The 26,288-nt window shown below is 43.0% G+C and overlaps 1 protein-coding gene across 2 annotated transcripts; it reads left to right on the top strand.

The window, feature by feature from the left end:
* Window positions 1-7,220: 7,220 nt before the first annotated feature.
* On the top strand, window positions 7,221-25,178 carry LOC134359220 (C-type lectin-like). 2 transcript variants are annotated; one of them, XM_063072177.1, is made up of 6 exons: window positions 7,221-7,329; window positions 7,815-7,885; window positions 14,449-14,603; window positions 17,284-17,424; window positions 21,868-21,979; window positions 23,568-25,178. In XM_063072177.1, the coding sequence occupies exons 1-6, from the start codon at window positions 7,247-7,249 to the stop codon at window positions 23,642-23,644; spliced, it is 639 nt and encodes a 212-aa protein (XP_062928247.1). In that variant the 5' UTR covers window positions 7,221-7,246; the 3' UTR covers window positions 23,645-25,178. The 2 variants fall into 2 exon arrangements, with proteins under 2 accessions (XP_062928247.1, XP_062928248.1); XM_063072178.1 differs by lacking the exon at window positions 7,221-7,329 and adding an exon at window positions 7,663-7,737.
* The last annotated feature ends 1,110 nt before the right edge of the window (window positions 25,179-26,288 follow it).

Here is a 26,288-nt window from a genome sequence, read left to right as displayed (position 1 = left end):
TATCTGCTAAATGTGCTAAAACCAAAACTCACTCTAACAGGGGGAAGACAGGAGATGGGGGCTGAGAGGGAAAAATAGATCAGCTGTGATGAAATGGTGGAGCTGACTCGATGGGCTAAATGGACTAATTCTGCTCCGATATCTGATGGTCTTATGGTCTTATCTCAGTGATCAAAAGTCTGATTCTGATTCTGAATTTGATGCACAATGTTAATCTGCAGCTACAATGAAATAATACATTGTCTGTAATTGTAAGAACTTTGGAGAACAAATTTAAGGAAGTCTTGCTGATATTCCAGAATGTTATAATGAGACTTCATCTCGTGATCAGGAGTTGTTTTGGACTCCATTCCAAAGGCGGAAAATACCTGCCTTGGATCAGTGTAGCTTTAATCCATCAAATGGATGTTTGGAATGAGTGAAATGTCCATTGAAGAGATAATGAGGGACATTGAATAAACTGACTAGAATTTAGGATAAAAAACTGAAAACGATCCCATTGAGAGTGTCAGGTTCTGCGAGGAACTGAGGGGTGGATAATGAAATGCTATTTCCTCAGTCTGGAGAACCTAGAACTAGGGTACAACTAACATTTTTGGATTTAGGGAAGAGAAATTCCTTTGTACAGATGGTTGAGAATCTTTTAAAAGTTGTGTCTTAGAGGCCGACAATGATCAGACGGTACAAATTCCCATTATTATATTATGGGACGTCTCAGTAAGCGGATTGGTCAGTCTGCAGTAAACACCCAACTCTCGAGTGAACACCTTTTAGATGTAACCTATCTATCATCAGCCCCCTGGCCTCTGAGTGACTCCATACTTCACCAAATGCTTGTACCTTCATCAATTGTTATTGGAGGTAAACAGTTATGTTTCAAAACTTTGAGATTAGCAATTTCCAGTTTTATCAACAATATCACATCAGAAGGTAGAAGTTACCATGTTTTGTGCCTTACAGAGAAAAAACAACATATCTGCTCTCAGAAGGAAGTGAGTAATACAGATAAATATCACGTAAATCACCTATTCTTCAACAAAATGAGATCAGTCTCAGTTTTATTAAACTGACTTAGCTTTTGATCAATCAAACCTTTGTGAGATTTTCATAAAAATTCTACAATGAAACACTGTGTAAGAATTGCAGGACAAGTGCATTTTGTAAAACAATTACTTTGAAATATTTAAATTCACCTTCATCTCCACCGTACTGAGGTATCTCAGTGGACCTGAAAGACTGTACTGGAACGGGGTTGATACACTGGGACAGAAACCACTTTGCTCAATGTCTTACCACATCCAAATTCAATTGTGACCAACTCCCAAAACTGCTGAGTGTTTGGGGACCTGAAGTCCAATCTGTCTGGGTGACTGTGGCTTTCTGATTCTTCTGTTCTACCCATGTTGGTCACAGATTCACAGAATGGTTGCAGCTGTAAAGGATGCTATTCACCCTGTGAAGTCTGTACTGTGATGGGGTCCTGAATTACCCCGATGAACTGTGCTTGATTACCCCTATGAACTGTGTTTTTGAAAAGAGAGAGAGAGAGTTATTTAACACCGATATCTTGTTTTGAAAAGAGAGAGAGAAAGAAAGAGAGAGAGCGATGAAGACTAACTTTTGGACTGTCACTTTAAGGCACTGGAAGTAACTTTGGATTTCTGCTGAGTTGGGGAGCACCGAGCAGCTCGTAAGTCGTTATGGTAACCGAGGGCGGTGTTATTTGACGGACAATTAATGTTATGATTTTTCAGCAACGTGTTTATACTTCTCAAGGACATTTGCCTGATTGTACATTTCTTACAGAGAGAAGGGAAGAAGGAGTTATTTGGATGACAGCTGGTACTCAGTACGGTGAGATAAACAGGAGGTCAGATGATATAGACCTCAGGCACATGTTTTGGACACTGAATGAGCTTTGTTGTGCCCACAGAAAAAGTGGGTTTTTTTTGGAGGATCGATCAGTTGCTCTTGCAGTGAGAAAAGGGATTGACTGGTGGAGAGTTGTCCATATGTCGACCCTTGCCTGGGTTGATAGCTCCACCACAGAAAACCGGTCCCCTTTGTTGTGGTCACAATTCGTGACTTTTAAAGGATTTTGGAGGACAACGAGAAGATCGATGGGGTCAGCTCACCTGAAGACTCAAATCTCTCCCTCTCTCCATCACTACTCAACTCAATACCACGAACTGAACTGAACTTTACTCATCATCGTAAGACTGTATCTTTTTACCCCTGGACTTGAAGAAGCTTGATTTTCATATATTTTTTCCACACTTACTGATATACTTACTTATACTGTATATAATCATTGCCAACTTGTTTGATTTATTTACATTTATATTACTGTATTGCGTAGTTACTAATAAATATTATTAGTTAATAGCAATACTGGACTCCAAAGTATTTTCCATCTCTTCTGGTTCTTTAACCCATCACGGGGTTCATAACAGTACCAAATCTGTGAAAGTACCCCAAACACATCCACCATCCACAGACACACAATCCGTCTTCCTCCCAACTCTACGAACCTAGACACATCTCTTTCTTTCATAGTTATCTCCAGATATCTCCTCTGATTTCATCTTGTCTGAGATAGTTCCATTGTTCTACCTGAAAATTACATTTTCAAATTTAACAATGCTTCAGTAGAGTAAGGAAAGCAACTTGGCGAACCATAATCCAGCCATGTATCCAAGGTTGTGTGTAGATCCTAAAGTTGGTCAAGACGAAGTACACAAGAATAATCCCAGGAATGAAAGTATTAACAAAAGATAATATTTGATATCTCTCATCCTGCATTTAATAGAGTCTGGAGGATGAATGGGGATCTCAAAGAAATTTTTTGGATTCAAAAAGGCCTGGATAGATTACATAGGTCCACTGTTGGTCCGACCAATTTGGTCTCCATGCTACAGGACTGCTCTGATGACATTACTGGAATGTCTTTCATGATGTAGATGTCTCTGAGTTCATGAAACTGGTCACGAGCTTCATTTGGAAGTGTATTGAGGACGATGTCTCCCAAAACACAGTCAGGGTCTATCCAAACCAGAAACCCTGGATCAGCAGTTCTGCGCATGCTGCACGTACCGCTTGAAACAGACCTAATATTACCAGTAACCAACAGGAACTCAAGAAATGCAGCTACCCTCTACACAAAATCATCAAGGCAGTCAAATGACAATACAGGGACAAGATCCAAACACAACTCTTCACCAACAACACACGCAACTAATGGCAAGGTCTGCACACCATCGCAGACTTCAAAGCTAAGTGCAGTGGTGTTTCCAACATCGCTGCCTCTCTCCCAGAAGAGCTAAATCTTTTTTACTCTCGGTTCAATATCACCAGCACTGAGCCCTCGAGGAGAGCTGCCAAAGCAAACTGCACCTTGGTCATCTCTGAGGCCGCAGTACGCAGGTGTTTCCAATGAGTGGACAGTCGCAGGGTTGCGGGTCCGAACGGTATCCCAGGGCAGGTAAGGATGCGCAGGGCACAACTGGCCGACTGTTACTGACACTTCTGATCTCTCCCTCTCCCAGTGTAGAAACCCTCCTGTTAAAAACATCCACCATTGTTCCTGTACCTCAAAAGACCAAGGCAACAAGCCAGAGCAACAAGCTAGAGCAACTGTCATCCTGTCGCACTGACCTCAATAATAAGTAAATGCCTTGAGAGTCTGGTCAAGGATTACATCTGCAGCTTGCTACCACCCACACCGGACCCCCTACAGTTCATCTACCAACACAACCGATTGACAGATGATGCAATAGCCACAGTTCTACACAGTGCCCTTACACACCTGGAGAAGAGGGATGCTTCTGAGAGAATGGAGTTCTTGGACTACAGTTCAGCATTCAACACCATAATTCCCTCCAGACTTTATAGGAAGCTCAGAGACTTCAGTCGTCATCCTGCCTTGCGTAGCTGGATCCTAGACATCCTGTCAGAGCGCCGGCAGGTGGTAAGAATGGGCTCTCTTACCACTGCCTTCTGACCCTCAACACAGGAGCCCCTCAGGGCTGTGTCCTAAGCCCCCACCTTTACTTTCTGTATACCCATGACTCTGTCAGCACCCACAGTTCCAATCTGCTATTAAATTTGCTGAGAATACTACATTGGTTGGCCTTATCCCAAATAATAATGAGGCAGCCTACAGAGAAGAAGTCATTACACTGACACAGTGGTGTCAAGGAAACAACCTCTCACTCGAGGTCACAAAAACAAAAGAGCTGGTTGTGGATTACAGGAGAAATGGAGATGGGCTAATCCCTATTGACATCAATGGATCTGGGGTTAAGAGGGTGAGCAGCTTTAAGTTCCTCAGCATACACATCACGGAGGATCTCACATGATCTGTACGTACCAGCTGTGTGGTGAAAAAAGCACAACATCACCTCTTTCACCTCAGATGGTTGAAGAAATTTGGCATGAGACTCCAGATCCTCAGGACTTTCTACAGGGGCACAATTGAGAGCATCCTGACTGGCTGTATCACTGCCTGGTATGGGAACTGTACTTTCCTCAATCGCAGGACTCTGCAGAGAGTGGTGCAGACAGCCCAGCGCATCTGTAGATGTGAGCTTCCCACTATTCAGGACATCTACAGAGATAGGTTTGTAAAAAGGGCCCAAAGGATCATTGAGGACCTGAATCACCCCAACCACAACTTGTTCCAGCTGCTCTCATCCAGGAAATGGTATTGCAGCATAGAAACCGGTAAAAAGTTTGAAACCACCAAGAAGGATATGGAACTTAGTGCTAAGAAAATCATGACATTATCATGCAGAGTCAACATGGAGTATGAAGGAAAAACCAAGTTCGCTAATCCAATGGAGATTTTCATGATATAACCAGCAGAAGTTGATGGATACCCATTGTTCAGGATGTCATTATTTACATTAAAACTAAATCTGGAGTAATAAACAACTCCTCAGTGAAGCCTGCAGGTCATTATTACTGTGACCTCTATGCGACCCCAGTTCCTATCCAAAGTGCTTTTCCCACATTCAGGCAGCATGATGGAGTAGAGGTTAGCACAATGCTTTCCAGTACCAGTGATCTGGGTTCAATTCCCCCCCACCGCCTGTAAGGAGTTTGTACATTTTCACTGTGACTGCGTGGCCTTCCTCCGGGTGCTCCATTCTCCTCCCACATTCCAAAGACGCACTAGTTGATGGATCAATTGTTCATTGTAAATTGTCCTGTGATCAGGCCAGGGTTAAATTAGGGGTTGCTGGGCAGAGTGGCTGAAAGGGTCGGATATACACATCAGGAAGATATCGGGGAGAAGGCAGGAGACTGGGTCTGACATGGAAGCTAGGTCAGCCATGATGAAATGGCAGAGCAGATCTGATGGGCCAAATGGTCTAGTTTTGCTTCTGTATCTTATGGTCTTTTGACATTAGCAATCGGTGATATCTCAAAATGTTTCTCCAACACTAATTCTAAGTAACAAGTTCTGGTCAGTAAGTTCCTCTTTGGTAAACAATTTCACAAGACAATATCAAATTTGTCACATTTTGGGTGTTTACATGAAAATACCATTGGACCTGCCCACAAGAGGAAGTGAGATTGTGAGATAACATGTCCCTTTCGTCAACAATCTAACATTTGCCTTAATAGTTCAAGATGACAGCTCACCATCGAGTTCCCAAGGACAATTAGGCATTGCTGACTCAGCTTGGAAAATCCATATTGTGTGAATAAATAAAATGACTTTGCATCCCACAATAAAGATGGACAAATCCAATCCGGCTATTTAGCAGCCAATCAAGTTGTTCGCTGTCATCAGCAAGTCAGAAGAATAGTCCATAATGAGGTCAATTGTCACTTCCCTTCCAATAATCTGCTCACCCACATTCCGTATTGGTTTCACCAAGATCACTCAGCCTTGAACCAAATCATAGCCTTGGTCCAAACACAACGAAGAGCTGGACTCCAGAGGTGAGGTCAGACAGAACAATCCTTCAAAACTAGGTAGCGTTTGACAGAGTGCAGCATCGAGGAGACCTAGTGATTCTGAGAAAAGAGTGGTCAATGAAAGAGCACTTCAATTGTTGATTTCATTCCTCACGTTAAATCAGACGGCTGTGGTCTAACATCCCAGCCCAGGATATCACTGCAGGAGTTCCTTAGGACAATGTCATCATCAGCTGCTTCTGTCCATCAGGAGGTTGGAAGTGGGGCCATTCCCTGATGTCTGCATGATGTTCAGTTCTATTCACAACTCTTCAGAAAATGAAGCAGTCCACCCAGGAAAAACACTCAGATATTGGACAAGAATTGGCAAGAAGCATTTTCCCCAGGCAATGACCATCTCTAAAAGTGAGAGCTGTCCCTTAACAGCCAATGACATTAATGTCACAAGTCCCCCACCATCTACAGCTTGGGAGTCACTATTGACCTGAAAACCAATTGAATCAGGCACACAGATTCTGCGGCAGAAAGAGTCACTCAGAAGCTGGGTATCTCTCAGCAAATTATCCATCTTTGACATGACAATGCCTTTCTATCATCTGTAAGTTTTGGGATCAGGAACATTGTGATGTACCCTCTGTATTCTACTGTGTCACCCATACTCCATGCTGAAGATTCCCTCTGACCAGCACAGGCCAATGATGGCAATAATTCTGCTAGGCAGCAGGAACAGTAACCAAAGGGATGAGATCTTAGATGACAAATGGATCAGATGTTTCAGGAGGAATTCATTTTACTCAGGAAGTTATCATGATGTGAAATTCACTGAATGAAAGGCTGGTGAAAGCAGAGTCAATAATATCTATCAAAGGTTTTGGCTAAATGTGTGAAGGAAAAATTCTTGTGGCAGAGGGAAAGAGCAGGAGAATTAAATTAAATGGATTGCACTATCAAAGAGATGGTACAGATATGACGGGGCAAATAACCTCCTCCTGTGCAGTATCATTGCATCATTCTATTGTTTCAGCAGGCGATGAGGATGAGCTGAATATACAATGTTTCGGAGATCACTGTGAGAGTGAAGTGACTGAAGAACAAGAGAAAGAAAGAGCCATTTGACACATTAGTCCCACTCTACTGGAGATAGATGGATTTCTTCCCACATCATATAAGCTCAGGGATCTCGCTGAGCTGTCCCTGGAGAAGCTTCAAATATCACCCAGTCCATTATCTCCTCAAATGTCCATGTTTCTTCTGAGTAGACTTCACTCCAGCTCCTTATTGGAAAGTGGCCATCATTCCAAACTAAACCCATTCCTCACAAATGGATTACAAAGTTTCCAGAGTCTGCGACAGAGGAAGATCAGCCCCCAGGATGGGAAATGGAGGGGAAACAGACCAGAGCAGGTATATGAGTCAGTGAGGTGATCTGTCTAAATACTTTATGTTTTTGAAGGATTCGACTGAATATTACATCCTAATTGTTTATTTTGATAAAATTCATTGAGCTCTAATATCACAAAAACATTATGGAATCATAAATGCTTTCTGGAGCCACCATTTCTCAGTGTTCAGTTACACAGTAACATTCTGCAGTCACACTTGCAGCTCACAAGTCATTTCTGTGGTTTCCTGTTAATTTTGTTCTTATCAGTCTATAGTGATTCGCCAGTGATAATATTTACGTTGGTTAGTCTAGCCAATCGTGTTTAATTTCAATATTTCCTGAAGTTCTAAGATCTAAAACAACGCATATCTGGGGGTGCAATTCCATTAGAAACTTTATTGACACAGAGAACTGGGAGAGAGAGAGAGGTGGGAATGGCAGCAGGATATCCCCACCTTCTCTGGGAAACTTGACACTAATGATGAATTATTTTCTTGTGTTTCAGATTCGAGAAAAGAAACATGATGCTGGTGTTGGTTTTGGTGGTGACCGCACTGCTTGTCAGTGATGTGGCAGGTAAGGTCCATTGATTCCAGAAGCTTTATAAATATATTGCTGTGAGGAACACAGGTTCTATGTTGGGACTCTGGGACATGGGAATTTGTTGATATTAGACTCGTTGGGATGTGGTAGCAATTGTCTTTTTTCTGGGATACTCATCTCCAAACTATTGATATGGAAGATGAGTCAGAAACTCTCCTGCAGACCAAGAGACAGAGATTTTTCAACAGAGATGTTTCATAGCAAAATAAATTTGTAGGTAAAGGGATATGTGACTATCTGTGAGGAACTCTGTGGATATAGAGAAGAAATTTCTGTAGGCACTGGGTCCAATGCACCAAGTGCAGTCTATTTGTCACTGGTGAGATTGAGGGTGATGGCCTGAGGGAGCACGGGCAGATTGTGAGGGACTCACAACAACTTTTGTTCGTCTTTTCTTTTTTTACTGGGAGAAGATTTATTCCATTTCTCAGAGGATGGCACTGTAATTCTGTTTCCTTTTTCATAAGCAATAACTTGGTTCTTATTTGATGAAATTTGTTTTCTTTGTTTGCTGTTAAAGAGCATTTTTAATTATTCCAAATCTGCAGCTTGCTGCTCTTTAATCAATGATAAAACCCTTTTCCTTTGATATTTGTCTTTGAATATTACCAATGGTTGGACAGCGCTTTCTGCTGTCCTTTGTATCTCTGGTGGATATACAGTATGTTTGTTATAAATTGTGCATTTGTTCTTTAAATTTTCAGTTGCCTCTCTGCTATCACACCTGTGAGAGTAGTTTTATGTCTAACACTACATCAACCATAAACAACCAATTTCATCAAATATATCAGTGAAAATAAATCTGATTCTGATTCTAATTCCATTTGTACTTTCTCCATCACATCTACATCTGGCTTATTTTACTTTTAAATTCTGGAGTTGTTGAAAATCTCTTTCAATTTAATATGTTCATTCTTACCTGAAGATACGTGGACTTCAAGAATTTGATTTAAGCTTTTACTCATTGCTCGTTGCTGAACTGTTGTTAGATCTTTAACATTATCATTTGAGTTAATTGATAGATTTCCTCCACAATCTAATTGTAAATTTTTGGTACTTTTTTTTTCTTGCTGGTGGTTTGATGTTTACCTTTAGAAGCTTTTTGTATGACGCATGGCTCCAGGGTTGAACACCTAATGGGTTTTTCTTTCTCTCACTTTTTCTTGCTTAGTAGGGTTTTTTCCCCTCTTTTTTTTTAATCACCAAAATTTTTTTCAATCTTTAATGTTTTTTTTTCTTGAGACATTGTAAGTGTTGCTTACTTCAATGTACTCTTATTAATTTTGGATAATAATAATAAAAAGATTTGAAAAGAGAGCATGTATTATGAGGAAAGATCGAGTGAGCTAGGGCTTTTCTCTGTAGAAAGATGAGAAATGATTTGACAAAAGCTTTTCTCTATGTAGGAGGATGAGAGACAATTTGATAGAGGTGTATAAGTTTATAAGGGACATGGATAGTGGACAGTGGACAGCCAGCATCTTTTTCCCAGGGTGGCAATAGCTAATACCAGAATTTAAGGTGAGTGGTGGAATGTTTGGGGGAGATGTCAGAGGTAGGGTCATTACATAGAGAGTGGTAGAACACACTGCCGAGGGTGGCAGTAGAGGCAGATATATCAGTGACATTTAAGGGACTCAGAGAGAGGCACATGAGTGAGAGAGAAATGGAGGGTTATGTAGGAGCCCTCTATTTTATGATCAAAGTACATTCATGTCTCATATGCAACCCTGAGATGATCACAAGTAAATGAATCTCAGGGTTGTATATAGTAACATATATGTAATTTGGTAATAAAGTTTACTTTGAACTTTGGGGGAAGGGTTTGATTGATTATGGAGTAGGTTAAAATGTCAGCAAAACATTGTGGGCCGAATGGCCTGTACTGTGCTGTACTGTTCAATGTTCAATTGAGACCTGAAAGCCATTCTGTATATACTTTGTGAGTGCTGCTAATGTGGATTTCCCGATCTACATGAAGGTCACAGTCCCTCATGACTGCACTATTACCCTTCTGAAATTTTTCCCATATAAATAAATAGTAATTCCTTCTTCGCTTTATGCTATTTCCACTTATGAACAGTTACAGAGAAACACTCTACCTTAGCGGGGGAAATACGGGACAAGGGCAGTCCCGTATGGGACAAAACAATTTAGCCCAATATACAGGATGTCCCGGCTAATACGGGACAGTTGGTAACCCTACTTCCCAATGCCCAGCTGATCTGCCTCCGGTTCCTCCATCTGTCCCTTACCTCCTTTTACATGAGATGGACTGAGGAAGATCTCGTTAGGACTGTATTAAACATCAGAGAGGCCAGAGCTACAGCTATAGGGATCCTTCTTCCCCTCGAGTCCTGGCCTTCTGCGTGTCCATCAAGGTCTGGTGTTGTGAATCAGAAAAATTTGTGAATGTTTATAGAAAACATAGAAATCCTACAGCACAATACAGGCCCTTCGGCTCACAATGCTGTGCTGAACATGTAATTACTTAGAAATTACCGAGAGTTACCCATTGCCCTCTATTTTTCTAAGCTCTATGCACCTATCCAGAAATCTCTTAAAAGACCCTATCGTATCCACCTCCACCACTGTCACCGGCAGCCCATTCCACGCACTCACCACTCTCTGCGTAAAAAACTTACCCCTGACATCTCCTCTGTACCTACTTCCAAGCACCTTAAAACTGAGCACTCTTATGTTAGTCATTTCAGCCCTGGGAAAAAGCTGCTGATTATCCACATGATCAATGCCTCTCATCATCTTATACATCTCTATCAGGTCACCTCTCATCCTTCACCGTTCCAAGGAGAAAAGGCCGAGTTCACTCAACCTATTCTCATAAGGCATGCTCCCCAATCCGGGCAACATCCTTGCAAATCTCCTCTGCACCCTTTCTATAGTTTCCTCACCTTTCCTGTAGTGAGGTGACCAGAACTGAGCACAGTACTCCAAGTGGGGTTTAACCAGGGTCCTATAGTGCTGTAAGATTACCTCTTGGCTCTTAAACTCAATCCCATGGTTGATGAAGGCCAATACACTGTATACCTTCTTAATTACAGAGTCAACCTGTGCAGGGGCTTTGAGTGTCCTATGGACTCGGACCCCAAGATCCCTCTGAACCTCATCACTGCCAAGTATCTTACCATGTTCTGCCATCATATTTGACCTACCAAAATGAACCACCTCACACTTATCTGCGTTGAACTCCATCTGCCACTTCTGAGCCCAGTTTTGCATCCTATTAATGTCCTTCTGTTACCTCTGATAGCCCTCCACACTATCCACAACACCCCCAACCTTTGTGTCATCAGCAAATTTACTAATCCATCCCTCCACTTCCTCATCCAGGTCATTTATAAAAATCACAACGAGTAAGGGTCCCAGAACAGATCTCTGAGGCACACCACTGGACGCCGGCCTCCATGCAGAATATGACCCATATATAACCACTTTTGGCCTTCTGTGAGCAAGCAATTACTGGATCCACATAGCAAGGTCCCCTTGGATCCCATGCTTCCTAATTTCTCAATAAGCCTTGCATGGAATACCTTATCAAATGCCTTGCTGAAATCCATATACACTACATCTACTGCTCTACCTTCATCAATGTGTTTAGTCAGATCCTCAGAAAATACAATCAGACTCATAATGCACGACCTGCCTTTGACAAAGCCATGTTGACTATTCCTAATCACATTATGCCTCTCCAAATGTTCATAAATCCTGCCTCTCAAGATCTTTTCCATCAACTTACCAACCACTGAAGTAAGACTCACTGGTCTATAATTTCCTGGGCTATCTCTACTCACTTTCTTGAATAAGGGAACAACATCTGCAAACCTCCAATCCTCCGGAACCTCTCCCGTCCCTATTGATGATGCAAAGATCATTGCCAGAGGATCAGCAATCTCCTCCCTCACCGCCTACAGTAGCCTGAGGTACATTACATCCGGTCCCGGTGACTTATCCAACTTGATGCTTTCCAAAAGCTCCAGCACATCCTCTTTCTTAATGTCTATATGCTCAAGCTTTTCAATCTACTGTAAGTCATCCCTACAATCGCCAAGATCCTTTTGCGTAGTGAATACTGAAGCAAGGATTCATTAAGTATCTCTACTATCTCCTCTGGTCCCCTACACATATTCCCACTATCACACTTCATGTGTCCTATTCTCTGACATCTTATCTTCTTGCTCTTCACATACTTGTAGAATGCCTTGGGCTTTTCCTTAATCTTGCTCGTCAAGGCCTTCTCATGGCCCCTTCTGGCTCTCTTAATTTCACTCTGAAGCTCCTTCCTACTAGTCTCATTATCTTCTAGATCTCTATCATTACTTCATTTTTGAACCTTTCGTTAGCTTTTCATTTTTTCTTGACTAGATTTTCAACAGCATTTGTACACCATGGTTCCTGTACCCTACCATCCTTTCCCTGTCTCATCGGAACGCCACACAAATATCCCCTGAACATTTGCCACATTTCTGCCGTACATTTCCCTGAGAACATCTGTTCACAATTTATGCTTCCAAGTTCCTGCCTGATAGCTTCATATTTCCCCTTACTCCAGTTAAACACTTTCCTAACTTGTCTGTTCCTATCCCTCTCCAATGCTATGGTAAAGGAGATAGAATTGTGATCACTATCTCTAAAATGCTTTCCCACTGAGAGACCTGACACCTGACCAGGTTCATTTCCCAATACCAGATCAAATACAGCCTCTCCTTTTGTAGGCTAATCTACATATTGTGTCAGGAAACCTTCCTGAACACACCTAACAAACTCCACCCCATCTAAACACCTTGCTCTAGGGAGATGCAAATCAATATTTGGGAAATTAAAATCTCCCACCACGACAACCCTTTTATTGTTACACCTTTCCAGAATCCGTCTCTCTATCTGCTCCTTGATGTCCCTGTTACTATTGGGTGGTCTATAAAAAACACCCAGTAGAGTTATTGACCCCTTCCTGTTTCTAACTCCCACCCACAGAGACTCAGTAGACAACCCCTCCATGACATCCTCCTTTTCTGCAGCCGTGACACTATCTCTGATCAGCAGTGCCACACACCCACCTCTTTTGCCTCCCTCCCTGTCTGTTCTGAAACATCTAAAGCCTGGCACTTGAAGTAGCCTTTCCTGCCCCTATACCATCTAAGTCACTGTAATGGCCACAACACATTAGCTCCAAGTACTGATCCACGCTCTAAGCTCATCCGCTTTGTTCATGATGCTTCTTGCATTAAAATAGACACATCTCCAACCATCAGACTGAGCGCATCCCTTCTCTATCACCTGCCTATCCTCCCTCTCACACTGTCTCCAAGCTTTCTCTATTTGTGAGCCAGCAGCCCCTTCCTCCGTCTCTTCAGTTCAGTTCCCACACCCCAGCAATTCTAATGGCCTTAGCAAACCTCCCTGCCAGGATACTTGTCCCCCTTGGATTCAAGTGCAACCCGTCCTTTTTGTACAAGTCACTCCTACCGCAAAAGAGGTCCCAGTGATCCAGAAATAAGAATCCCTGCCCCCTGCTCCAATCCCTCAGCCACACATTTAACCTCCGCCTCACTCTATTCTTATACTCACTGTCGCGTGGCACAGGCTGTAATCCTGAGATTACTACCCTTGAGATGCTACTTCTCAACTTCCTTCCTAAATCCCTGTAGTCTGTTTTCAGGACCTCCTCCCTTTTCCTATCCATGTCATTGGTACCAATATATACCACAACCTCTGGCTGTTCTCCTTCCCACTTCAAGATATTGTGGTCGCGATCAGAAACATCCCGGACCCTGGCACCTGGGAGGCAAACTACCATCCATGTTTCTTTCCTGTGTCCACAGAATCACCTGTCTGACCCCCTAACTATAGAGTCCCCTATCACTGCGGCCTTCTTCCTTTCCCTACCCTTCTGAGCCACAGGGCAAGACTCTGTGCCAGAGGCGTGGCCACTGTTGCTTCCCACAGGGTGGCCGTCACCCCCAACAGTACTCAAACAGGAGTACTTATTGTTAAAGGGGACAGCACAGAGGTACTCTCTAGTATCTGCCTCTTGCCCTTCCCTCTCCTGACTGTTACTCACTTATCTGTCTCCCGAGGCCCTGGTGTGACTACTTGCCTTTAGCTACTCTCTATCACCCCTCACTTTCCCTGACCAGACAGAGGTCATTGACCTCCAGCTCCAGTCCCTAAGGAGCTGCAACTTGATGCACCTGGTGCAGATGTGGCCTTCCGGGAGGCAGGGAGTCTCCCGGACTTCCCACATCTGACACCCAGTACAGAGCACCGGCCTCACAGTCATACTTCCCGTTTCTACTCTTCACAGATAACCTACCTCGCCCTGACTCCCGTTAAACCAAAGCCCACCTACTCCATCACCCGCTCCTCCGACACCTGCTTTGTAAAGCTGTCTCCTTTTAAACTTCACGCCAGTCTAACTCGCTGATGTCCACGCACTTGTGTAGTCATCCCTTGTCCCTCATTTATGACTAGTACTTTGCTGATTGTAGTTGGTTTAAATTCTAATTCTCTGATTGAAGGGACACACAATTCCTTGGAACTGGAGAGGACTCTGCGACACCTTGAAAAACGTGGAATATCCGGAGGACCCTGTAATGAAAGCTGGTTTTATTTTGCTCCTTTGAAATCCTGTTACAAGTTCTTCAAAGAAAAGAAGACGTGGATGGCAGCTCAGGTAAATCCCTGGAATAAGTGATTTCTGTGGGAGTCCTGGTGAATATTGGCCTCTGCTGGTTCATTCCCATGAACTCACAGCACAGCCTCTAGTTGAATTGTCTGTGATGGGTCCCTGTGTTTCACTGCAGCCGTGGGCTCTGCTTTCTATCAGTTGTGTCAAAGGGTGAAATATTTGGATTTTAGGGGAATCTCCACATCCAGAATTGGGTTTGGACACGAATGATTTTGCAGGGGAGGTTCAGGTCACTTCTTTACTCATTTGATTGAGCTTTTTGTGGAGGTGGCAAAGCTGATTGATGAAGGTAGAACTGTGGATAATGTTTCACATGGATCTTAGTCAGTCATTTGATAAGTTCCTGCATGGGATGCTCATCCAGAAGATGAAAGTGAGTGAGATCCGTGGCGACTTGGCCACTTGGATTCAGAATTGACTTGCATGTAGAATACAGAGGGTAGTTGGCAATGTATCTTATTCTGGATGGTAGTCCTTGACTGCATCCTTGATTGCATCGGTATTGTACTGTATTAGTACTTTTATATTTGTGTGCTGTAGCGCTTTCTGTATTCGCAGTTATTTTGTAAATAACACTATTCTTTGCATTTCTGGTCAGATGCTAAATGCATTTCATTGGCTTTGTATCTGTACTCGGCACAATGACAATAAAGTTGAATCTAATATAATCTAATCTAATGGTGTTCCACAGGGAACCGCCCTGGGATATCTACAGTTTGTGATATATGTTCTGCAAGTGACATCAATAAAAATGGGTGTGGGTGGGTTTTGTCAGTTCACCAACTATAGTAAGATTAATGGTGTTGTGGATAGTGTGGAAGATTGTGTGATTGATATGGATCATTATAGATATGGGTGAAAAAAATGGCAGATGAAGTTTAATCCAGGCTGGTGTTGCACTTTAGGAGATTAAATGTGAAGGAACAGTACGTGGTTAGTGTTGAGGCCCTTGACAGCGATGATGTACTGTTACGTAACCGGCAGCAATGAATATCAATCGAGACAGGTTATATAAAAGCAACCAAACATTTATTAAACGTGGAAGAACGATAAAAAAACAAACGAAAACTTTAATCGGAAGTTAACCGTTATGCAGCCATTCAACAAATCATCAGTCGGCACTGGTTCTTAAAGCGTTAAATGCGAAAACAGTTCTTAAAGTGATAAAGTCAGATATAGTTCTTAAAATGGTAAATTTGAAAGTCCAGCAGATTTATATGTTCAGTTGGGAGAGACTTCTCTGGAGAAGGATTTCTTCATAGACACGACTTTCCTGCTGGTTCTGTCCAAAGGACTCACGATGCAGCAAATAAACAGTTTAAAACAACGGACCTTAAATTCTAGAGAGAGCAAACCTTTGCATAAACTCTTTGCTCTTTTGGCAAGAGTTATCTCGATGCAGGTCGCCACTCCTTCAATGAAAACTCAATAAGATCGATCCTTTGTTAAACTGCCGAAGATTCCGACTCCTCTCAATCCTTCGATCCTATACTTCGACAAAGTCTTCACTCTCCTGTACTACTGCTGGAATAGGGTAAATCAACACATCTAGCCAAAAATTTCCAGTCCAATAATATCGTATCTTGCAATAGAACGTACAACCATTTTAAAAATGAAACTGCGTCATAAAAAACAAACACGCAACAGAAACGGAGACACAGCATGTTCTACCTGAAAATCTACAAGCTAAAAAACTAACTGCATCATCTGGGGTCTACCATTATATACCAATGGTGCACACGTCATCACGTGACCTCACATCGGTGGGAAAATTACATCAGGTGACCTCCAAAAGACCATTACATGATTCTCACAAATAAACCACAGATCTCCTTGAGGCATGTAATAGTACAGATATTTCTTAGGATGCAAGTCCGTAGCTCCCTGAAAGTGGTTGCACAAGTTGATGGGAGGTAAAGAAGGTGTATGGCATGCTTGCTCTTATTAGTTGAGGCATTGAGTTCAAGAATCAGGAAGTTATTTAGTTATTTTGCAGTGTTATTAAACTCTGGATAGGCCCCGTCTGGAGAATTTTACTCATTCCTGGTCTGCCCATTACAGAAAGGATGTAGAGGCTTTGGAAAGGATTCAGAACAGGTTTATGAAGCTGCTCCCTACATTAGTGGTCACGTGCTCTAAGGAGAGGTTTTACAACTAGGGTTGTTATCTCTGGAGTGGTGGTGACTAAGGAGAGTATTGATGGAGGTTTATATAAATATGAGATGCCTAGACAGAGTAGACAGCTGGAATCGTGTTCCCATAGTTGATGTGTCTAATACCAGAGGGCATGTACAGTATTTAAGTTGAGATGGAGTAAGTTTAAAGGAGCTGTGTGGGGCAAGTTTTGACAAGGAGGTGATGGGTGCCTGGAATGTGCTCTCTGCAGTGGTGGTGGCAGCAGATAGAATAGAGGTGATTACGAGGCTCTTTGATAATCACATGAATATACAGAGAATGAAGGGACATGGACCGGGTGCATACAGAAGGGATCATGTTAATTCAGCATCGTTGGCTTAATTAACATCATCACATTGTGGATCTGAAGGGCTGTTATTTGATTCTACTGTTGGTTGTTCTGTTAGGCTGGGCAATTTACTGAGCGGCCTGTAAGAGGATGAAAGACACTGAGTCTCGCTGACAGATAAATTATTTCTTTCATTTAAAGGATTTCTGTAATCAAAACTCGTATTACGGACAGCTGGCTTCTGTGAATTCGAGCGATCACAACACTTTCATTTCTGAAGTGGTCAGTGCCATGGAGAAGGACATGCCATTGGCTTGGATTGGCCTGAATGACCTTTGCAAGGTAAGGTTCACGACATATGGAAGGTAATGTTAATGAAAAGGCTTTACGCTACAGGATGTCACGACCCTGGCCAGACCAGAAGTTGTCCTTCCCCAATCTCCTCTGACAATTTCAGAGGACAGATTACATTAACACATTGACAGATCTCTGAAGTGACATCAGTGTTCACTGACAGCACTACATCTGACATCCTTCAGAGTAACAGCGGTGCGGCAGTGTAGTGGTTAAGTTACTAGGTGTATCCTAATGATCCAGGGACACAAGTTTGAATCTCATCCAAACCTGGATTTGGATCTAAGTAAATAAAATGCAATAAATCTGGAGTAAAACATTACTATCAGAAATGGTGACAATGGAACTAACAATCTGCTGTAAAAACTCATCCGGTTCAGTATAGTTCTTCAGGGTGAGGAATCTGCCATCCTTCCCCAGTCTGGCCTCCCTGTGACTCCAGAAATCCATCAATGTGTTGACTCGTCCCTGCCCTCTGAAATGGTCAGAGGATGATCAGGGAAGGACAATAAATGCTGCTCTGACCAATGACACCATGTCATGTGAACAAATAAAATCACACATGTTTATGTCCCTGTTTATCCGGATGGGGCAAATTTGCAGCCATTGGGATGAGTTGCAGTGCAGTAAAGTTGCAGTGCAATCAAAGCAAAAAGTACCAAATACTGGTCTTAAGGTGTTATACTTAAATGCACACAGCATAAGAAATAAGGTGGATGATCTTGTCGTACAGCTACAGATTGGCAGGTATGATATTGTGGCCATTACTGAGACGTGGCTAAAAGATGCATGTCTCTGGGAGCTGAACGTCCAAGGATACACGGTCTATCGGAAGGGTAGGCAGAGGGGGTGGCGTGGCTTTATTGGTAAGAAATTATATTAAATCATTAGAAAGAGGTGATATAGGATCAGACGGTGCAGAATCTTTATGGGTTGAGCTAAGAAATCACAGGGGTAAAAGGACCCTGATGGCAGTTATATACAGGCCTCCTAACAGCTGCAGTGATGTGGACTACAAATTACAACAGGAAATAGAAAAGGCTTGTCAGAAGGGCAGTGTTATGATAATTGTGGGGGATTTTAACATGCGAGTGGATTGGGAAAATCAGGTCGCCACTGGATCTCAAGAGAGAGAATTTATAGAATGGCTGCGAGATAGCTTTTTAGAACAGCTTGTTGTTGAGCCCACTAGGGGATCGGCTGTACTGGATTGGGTGTTGTGTAATGAACCAGAGGTGATTAGAGAGATTGAGGTGAAGGAACCCTTGGGGGACAGTGATCATAACATGATTGAGTTCACTGTGAAGTTTGAGAAAGAGAAGCCGAAATCTGATGTGTCGGTGTTTCAGTGGAGTAAAGGAAATTACAGTGGCATGAGAGAGGAACTGGCCAGAGTTGACTGGAAAGGGTCACTGGCGGGAAGGATGGCAGAGCAGCAGTGGCCGGAGTTTATGCGAGAAGTGAGGACAGATATATTCCAGAAAAGAAGAAATTTTCGAATGGAAGAAGGATGCAACCGTGGCCTACAAGAGAAGTCAAAGCCAAAGTTAAAGCAAAGAAGAGGGCATACAAGGAAGCAAAAATTAGTGAGAAGACAAAGGATTGGGAAGTTTTTAAAAACTTACAAAAGGAAACTAAGAAGGTCATTGAGAGGGGAATGATGAACTATGAAAGGAAGCTAGCAAATAATATCAAAGAGGATACTGAAAGCTTTTCCAAGTATATAAAGAGTAAAAGACAGGTGAGAGAAGATATAGGACCGATAGAAAATGATGTTGGAGAAATTGTAATGGGAGAAAAAGAGATGGCAGAGGAACTGAACAAGGAAGACATCAGCAGTATACTGGACACTCAAGGGTGTCAGGGAAGAGAAGTGTGCGCAGTCACAATTACGACAGAGAAAGTACTCAGGAAGCTGAATAGTCCAAGGGTAGATAAATCTCCCAGACCAGATGGAATGCACCCTCGTGTTTTGAAGGAAGTAGCTGTGGAGATTGCGAAGGCAATAGCAATGATCTTTCAAAAGTCAATAGATTCTGGCATGGTTCCGGAGGACTGGAAATTTGCAAATGTCACTCCGCTATTTAAGAAAGGGACAAGGAAGCAAAAAGGAAATTATAGGCCTGTCAGCTTGACATCGGTGGTTGGGAAGTTGTTGGAGTCGATTGTCAAGGATGAGGTTACAGAGTACCTGGAGGCACATGACAAGATAGGCAGAACTCAGCATGGTTTCCTTAAAGGAAATTCCTGCCTGACAAAACTATTGCAATTTTTTGAGGAAATTACAGGTAGGCTAGACAAGGGAGATGCAGTGGATAGTGTGTATTTGGATTTTCAGAAGGCCTTTGACAAGGTGCCACACATGAGGCTGCTTAACAAGATAAGAGCCCATGGAATTATGGGAAAGTTACATACGTGGATAGAGCATTGGCTGATTGGAAGGAATAAAGGGATCCCATTCTGGTTGGCTGCCGGTTACCAGCGGTGTTCTACAGGGGTCCGTGTTGGGGCCACTTCTTCTTGCGTTGTACATCAACGATTTGGATTATGGAATAGATGGCTTTGTGGCTAAGTTTGCTGATGATACAAAGATAGGTGGAGGGGCCGGTAGTGCTGAGGAAACAGAGAGTCAGCAGAGAGACTTGGATGGATTGGAAGAATGGGCAAGGAAGTGGCAAATGAAGTACAATGTTGGAAAGTGTATGGTTATGCACTTTGGCAGAAGAAATAAACAGGCAGACTATTATTTAAGTGGGACGAGAATTCAAAGTTCTGAGATGCAACGGGACTTGGGAGTCCTCGTGCAGGATACCCTTAAGGTTAACCTCCAGGTTGAGTCAGTTGTGAAGAAGGCGAATGCAATGTTGGCATTCATTTCTAGAGGAATAGAGTATAGGAGCAGGGATGTGATGTTGAGGCTGTATAAGGCGCTGGTGAGACCTCACTTGGAGTACTGTGGGCAGTTTAGGGCTCCTTATTTAAGAAAGGATGTGCTGACGTTGGAGGGGGTTCAGAGAAGATTCACTAGAATGATTTCGGGAATGAGAGGGTTAACATATGAGGAACGTTTGTCCGCTCTTGGACTGTATTCCTTGGAGTGTAAATGAATGAGGGGGGATTTCATAGAAACATTTCAAATATTGAAAGGCATGGACAGAGTGGATGTGGCAAAATTGTTTCCCATGATGGGGGCGTCTAGTACGAGAGGGCATGACTTAAGGATTGAAGGGCGCCCATTCAGAAAAGAGATGTGAAGAAATTTTTTTAGACAGAGGGTGGTGAATCTATGGAACTTGTTGCCACGGGTGGCAGTGGAGGCCAAGTCATTGGGTGTATTTAAGGCAGAGATTGATATGTATCTGAGTAGCCAGGGCATCAAAGGTTATGGTGAGAAGACGGGGGAGTGGGATGAAATGGGAGAATGGATCGGCTCATCATAAAATGCTGGAGCAGACTCGATGGGCCGAATGGCCAACTTCTGCTCCTTTGTCTTATGGTCTTATCTCCACATGAGCCTTCTCACTCCTCCTTCTTCTGACACAATCTGTGCGACTTTCCTTTCTCCCTCATGAGTGGTGTTTCTGTCTTTCCACACTGATCACTGATCCTAGTGAGTCACAATCTGGAGAAAAGAGTTTCTCTCAAACAGCCTGCTGGATTGATCAGTGAGTCTCCTATATTTGTGGTCAGGCACAAGTGGAAACATTTCTCTGTGTTGACCCTGTTGGAACTTCACAGTTTGAAGGAGGATCCCAGTGAGCTGCTTGGCCATTTCACACACAGTCATCTGGCTTTAACATCCAAGTGTTAATTGTAGCTGTGGCTCTACAGTTAGAGCAGTTTGCCATTCAGAAAGAGAGAGAGAGTGATCACCCTCAGTCAATGAGAGACAATGGCTCAAGTTTGCTCAACCTTAATTGATATGTATGAGTTCTCATTTCTGGTACTGTCCCTGCAAACATGTTCTCACCTTCAGTGGTAACTCCGTCCCCTCTCCGAACATTGGAGACCAGAACTGTACACAGGATCTGAGTGTGTCACAAATTTTCCTGCCTCCAACTCCCATTTGGTTTTGTAGTCTGTGTCCATTCATGTGCTGTCTTTTTAAGCTCTTCTGTCATTTGTTCCTCTGGTGTTTATGAGATCAGTCTGTGTATTTGTGCTCAATGACTCATTGTCTGAGTTGTCATTATTCCTTCTCCCTGACTTTTACTCTCAGATCCGGTTTCTTTTGTTCCAAGGATTCTGTTACTTCCACAAGATTTCCCCCACCCTGACAGTCTGTCAGTTAAAATCTCATTCACTGCCCTGTTTGTCCTGGCTGCTCGTACTCTGGTCTCAATCTCGCTCAGGCCCAGCTCCTCCCAGTACAATTAAGTGACAGGTTACTCAGCGTTCCCTTAGAAATAATCACTGATTTATGTCCCACAGGAAGGGAATTTCACATGGATTGACGGATCTTTGTACAGTTACCGAAACTGGGCTCAGAATGAACCCAATGATCTTGGACACAATGAAGACTGTGTGCATATTCATCATTCAGGTAAGTGTAACAGTGAGAGAAACGTTATTGTCTTTGAAGTCCATTTCAGACACAGTATTGAAGAAGCCTGTCAGCACGGAGGAATGAATCAACCCCATGCTCATCTGGACAACAGAGTTAATATTTCAGTTTCAACTCAGTGTGACCTTGTAGGTGGAGCAATTTACAAGGGATGTAATATCAGGTTTGGAGGGTCCTGCAGTGTGGAATTGCAGATAAAAAAACTCAAGGTACAAAGTTCAAAGAAAACTTAATATCATTTGCTTGTGGGCATTCACAGTAAATACAAATAAACTCAATAGAACTACTCACAAAGACGGGCAAAGAACCAATGTGCAAGAGACAACGAATTGTGCAAATACAAAAGAAGCAAACCAAGTAATAATAATAAATAAATAAATATTCAATAATATTGGAACACAACTTGTAGAGTTCTTCAAAGTGATTCCACAGGTTGTGGTATCAGTTCAGTGCTTGGAGTGAGTAAAGTTATCCACTCTGGTTCAGGAGCCTGATGGTTGAGGGGTAATAACTGTTCCTGATGGTGTGGGACCATCGGCTCCTGTATCTCCTTTCTCATGGTAGCAGCAAGAAGAGAACCTGGCCTGGGTGGTGGTGGCTCCTTAATAAAAGTGGCTGAAATCTTGTGATAGCACTCTTTCTAGGTATACTCACTGGTGGAGAGAGCATTACCTGTGACAGACTGGCCGTATACATTACCTTTTACCAGCTTTTTTGTTCAAGGGCTTTGGTGTTTCCATTCCAGGCTCTGATGCAACCAGTCAGTATGCTGTCTATTGTGCATCTGCAGAAGTTTGTCAAAATCTTCACAGACGTCCAAGAAAATAGAGGTGCTGCCATGGTTTCTTTGTAGTGGCATTTAAGTGCTGAACACAGGATTCATTCTTTGAAATGGTAATGCTGAGGAATATAAAATTACAGACCTTCGTGGCCTCTGATCCCCTGATGAGGACTGACTCATGGCCCTCCCATTTTTTCCTCATAACAGAAAGGAATAATATTTTTTCTAGGTAAAAATTGAAACCAGAAATATTATATTTATCTTCTACATTCCAGAGATTCCAGACCCTGCTCCCATGAAACAGTGAGGGCTCAGCTTATCTCTGATGGGATAGGCATGTAGTCCAGCCCTCACAGGGAGTTCCAGCCCAGGGTGAGCCCAGCCACATCAGTCTGGAACAGTCCAAATCCCCACTGAATATTGTGAGGGGTCAGGTTTCAGCAACACTTATTCTGAGCACAATAGGAAGTGACTCCCTTATTTTACAAGGCAAACACATGGATCAAGGTCAAAAAACATTTATGGCTGACAGACTTTGACTCAAAAAGAGGAAATATTTAGATTAAACAAAAAACAGAAAATGCTGGAAACACTCCACAGGTGAGGTAGCATCTGTGGAGAGAGAAATAGACATATTTTTTCCATTAATGACCTTCCTCTTTCTCTATCCACACACGCTGCCTGACCTACTGAATATTTCCAGAATTATTTTCAGATTTTCAGCAACTGCATCATTATGCTTGTGGACTAACAGGTCAATGTTGGATTCCTTTTCTCTTCTTCAAGGTGAGAAACTTTGGAATGATTATCCCTGCAACACGGAACTTAGTTTTGTTTGTTCCTACAAACTTCACTGTACTTAGAAGACTCCAGAACCGTCCACTCATCATTTCCATTGGTGGATTCAGTGCCATGATTTCTTTGTAGCCATTTTCACTGTCTGTGGTGACTGTACTCACAGTTTCTCAGCCAATAATAAATAGAATTGCATCCTGAGCTCTCTGTGTGTTGCTGTGTCAGTCCAGTTTTCAGCAGACTTCCTGTCCCACTGTTGCTTTCACCCTTCCTCTGCACTCAGTGCTGAAATGAGGAGAATCTGGCACAGACTTTGCAAAATTATCTCTTTCCCTTCACTCGCACTTGGTGTGTTCAGTCCTGGTCACCATGTACTGGAGTGAAATAAAGATCCTGAGGAGGACACAAAGGGGATTTACTGGAATAGTTGCAGGGAATGAGAATTTACAACAGTGTGACTAGGCTGCAGCCATCATGTCAGCATTCCACAAATTCCATCTCCTGGGATCCAATACCAACCTAATTTTTTTCAAATTACCTGCTTGTTGAAATCCTCCATGACTATCATAGCATTACCCTTTTTACGTGCTGTGACGCCAAACCAAGCTATCGGACGATTGATGCTAATTGGAGAGATAAGGGAGACAATGGAGGAACATTCAAAATGCTAATGAGAAGGAAGAGAGAGATTAACGGAAAAGAAACACAATTCAGCTATTGACAGACTGGTTACTTTGAACCTGAACTGTTTGAAGTTTGATGGACAAGTGATACCCTAGCAGGGGGATAAAAAGAGCAGGTTCGCTAGGCACGGACGCACCACGAGATCACGAGATAACGAGACCCTGGAAGAGCGGTGGGCCCCCACAAGTTGGTGGTAGTTTGGAGGTCCGGTTCGCGGGAACCGACCATAGACTCACAGGGTGTAAAGATATGATCGGTGGGAACCTGGTGTGTGTGTCCGCCCTTGCCTGGGTGCCAGGTTCACCGTGGAAGAATGGTCGTATCCGGAACGGAGGGGTCACAGTCGGTGACCACCGCAGGATAGAAGACATCAAAGGTCTGCCTGAAACAAACTGCAATCGTCCCCCCCTCTCTCTCTCTAATGGCACAACAGTGATTACTGCAAACTGTACGAAGCTGAACTGAACTCTGCGTCATTTAAGACTGATCATTTTACCCCGAGACAGCAATAGAGCTTGTTTGATTCCTATTACCCTAGTTCTGTGTACATGTGTGTATTATCATTGCTAACCTGTTGCATTTATATCCTTACAATTAGAGTACTGTGTTACTTATTTCTTTAATAAAACTTTATTAGTTCCTAGTAATCCAGACTCCAACGAGTGGTCCATTTCTGCTGGTTTGGCAACCCAGTTACGGGGTACGTAACAGTGCCTTTTCAATTTCCCATTCTAATTTTTATCCCACACCTTGACTACTGTTTGGAGGCCTGTGTATAACGCCCATCAGGGTCTTTTTACCCTTGCAGTTTCTTAACCCTGCTCATAAGAGTTCTACAATTTCCAATCCTATGTCAGCTCTTTCTAAGCATTTGATTTCATATTTTTCAAACAGAGCCATCCCAACCCCTCTGCCTGTTTGCCTGTCCTTTTGATACAATGTGTATCCTTGGATGTTAAGCTCCTAATTATAAACACAAAATACTCGGCAGATGCTGGGGTCAAAGCAACACTCTCAACACGCTGGAGGAATTCAGTAGGTCAGGCAGCATCCTTTATCTTTGTCTTTATTTTTATCTTTGCCAATCACCTGTCCAGCTCTTGGCTCCATCCCTCCCCCTCCTGTCTTCTCCTATCATTTTGGATCTCCCCCTCCCACTTTCAAATCTCTTACTAACTCTTCCTTCAGTTAGTCCTGACAAAGGGTCTCGGCCTGAAACATCGACTGTACCTCTTCCTAGAGATGCTGCCTGGCCTGCTGTGTTCACCAGCAACTTTGATGTGTGTTGCTTGAATTTCCAGCATCTGCAGAATTCCTGTTAGCATCCTTTATCTTTCCCCTTACTGGTTTTTCACTTGATACCTACCAGCCTTCTCCTTCCCACCCTTCCCCCACCTTCGTTATAGGGCCTCTGCCCCTTCCCTCTTCAGTCCTGACGAAGGGTTCCGGCCCGAAACGTTGACTGATCGTTTCCATGGATGCTGCCCGACCTGCTAATTTCCTCCAGAGTGTTGTGAGTGTTGCTCCTAATTATGTTGTTTCTTCAGCCACAACTCAGTGATGCCCACAATGTCATGCCAGCCAATCTCTAACTGCACGAGAAGATCGCCTACCTTATTCTGTATACTACGTGTATTCAAATATAATGCCTTCAGTCCTGTATTATTCATCCTTTTTGATTTTGGCCCCCTGTTGCTCATTAACTCATCCCACTGACTGAAGTTTTCCCCCCGATCTGCCTTCCCTTCCTCACAGCCACAATGCATTCTGCATCTACTTGTATATCAACTGCCCCATCCTCAGCCCTATCACTCCAGTTCCCACCCTCTTCCAAATTAGTTTAAATCCCCCCTAACAGCTCTAGCTAACCTGTCCGTGTGGTAAACCATATATATATATATATATATGTTGCAACTGGGTTACCTCTCTGGACACGCCCCTCTGCTGACTGCTCCTGTGGCTCCTCCCACAGAGCCCTGAATAAAGGCAATTGTGCCATTGCTCCTCCTCTCAGTCCAGGGCAGATAC

Source organism: Mobula hypostoma, chromosome 20, assembly GCF_963921235.1.
Source record: "Mobula hypostoma chromosome 20, sMobHyp1.1, whole genome shotgun sequence".
Classification (NCBI taxonomy): domain Eukaryota; kingdom Metazoa; phylum Chordata; class Chondrichthyes; order Myliobatiformes; family Myliobatidae; genus Mobula; species Mobula hypostoma.
The sequence above is the reverse complement of the archived record's forward strand: the minus strand, read 5'-3'. Positions and strand labels throughout refer to the sequence as shown.

What these genes read in the sequence shown, in the direction of transcription:
- LOC134359220 (XM_063072177.1), top strand. Translation starts at nt 7,247, where the DNA reads ATGGATTACAAAGTTTCCAGAGTCTGCGACAGAGGAAGATCAGCCCCC. An exon ending in AGACGTGGATGGCAGCTCAG is followed by an intron (nt 14,604 to 17,283) that starts GTAAATCCCTGG and finishes TTTCATTTAAAG; the next exon opens with GATTTCTGTAATCAAAACTC. An exon ending in TGTGCATATTCATCATTCAG is followed by an intron (nt 21,980 to 23,567) that starts GTAAGTGTAACA and finishes CTCTTCTTCAAG; the next exon opens with GTGAGAAACTTTGGAATGAT.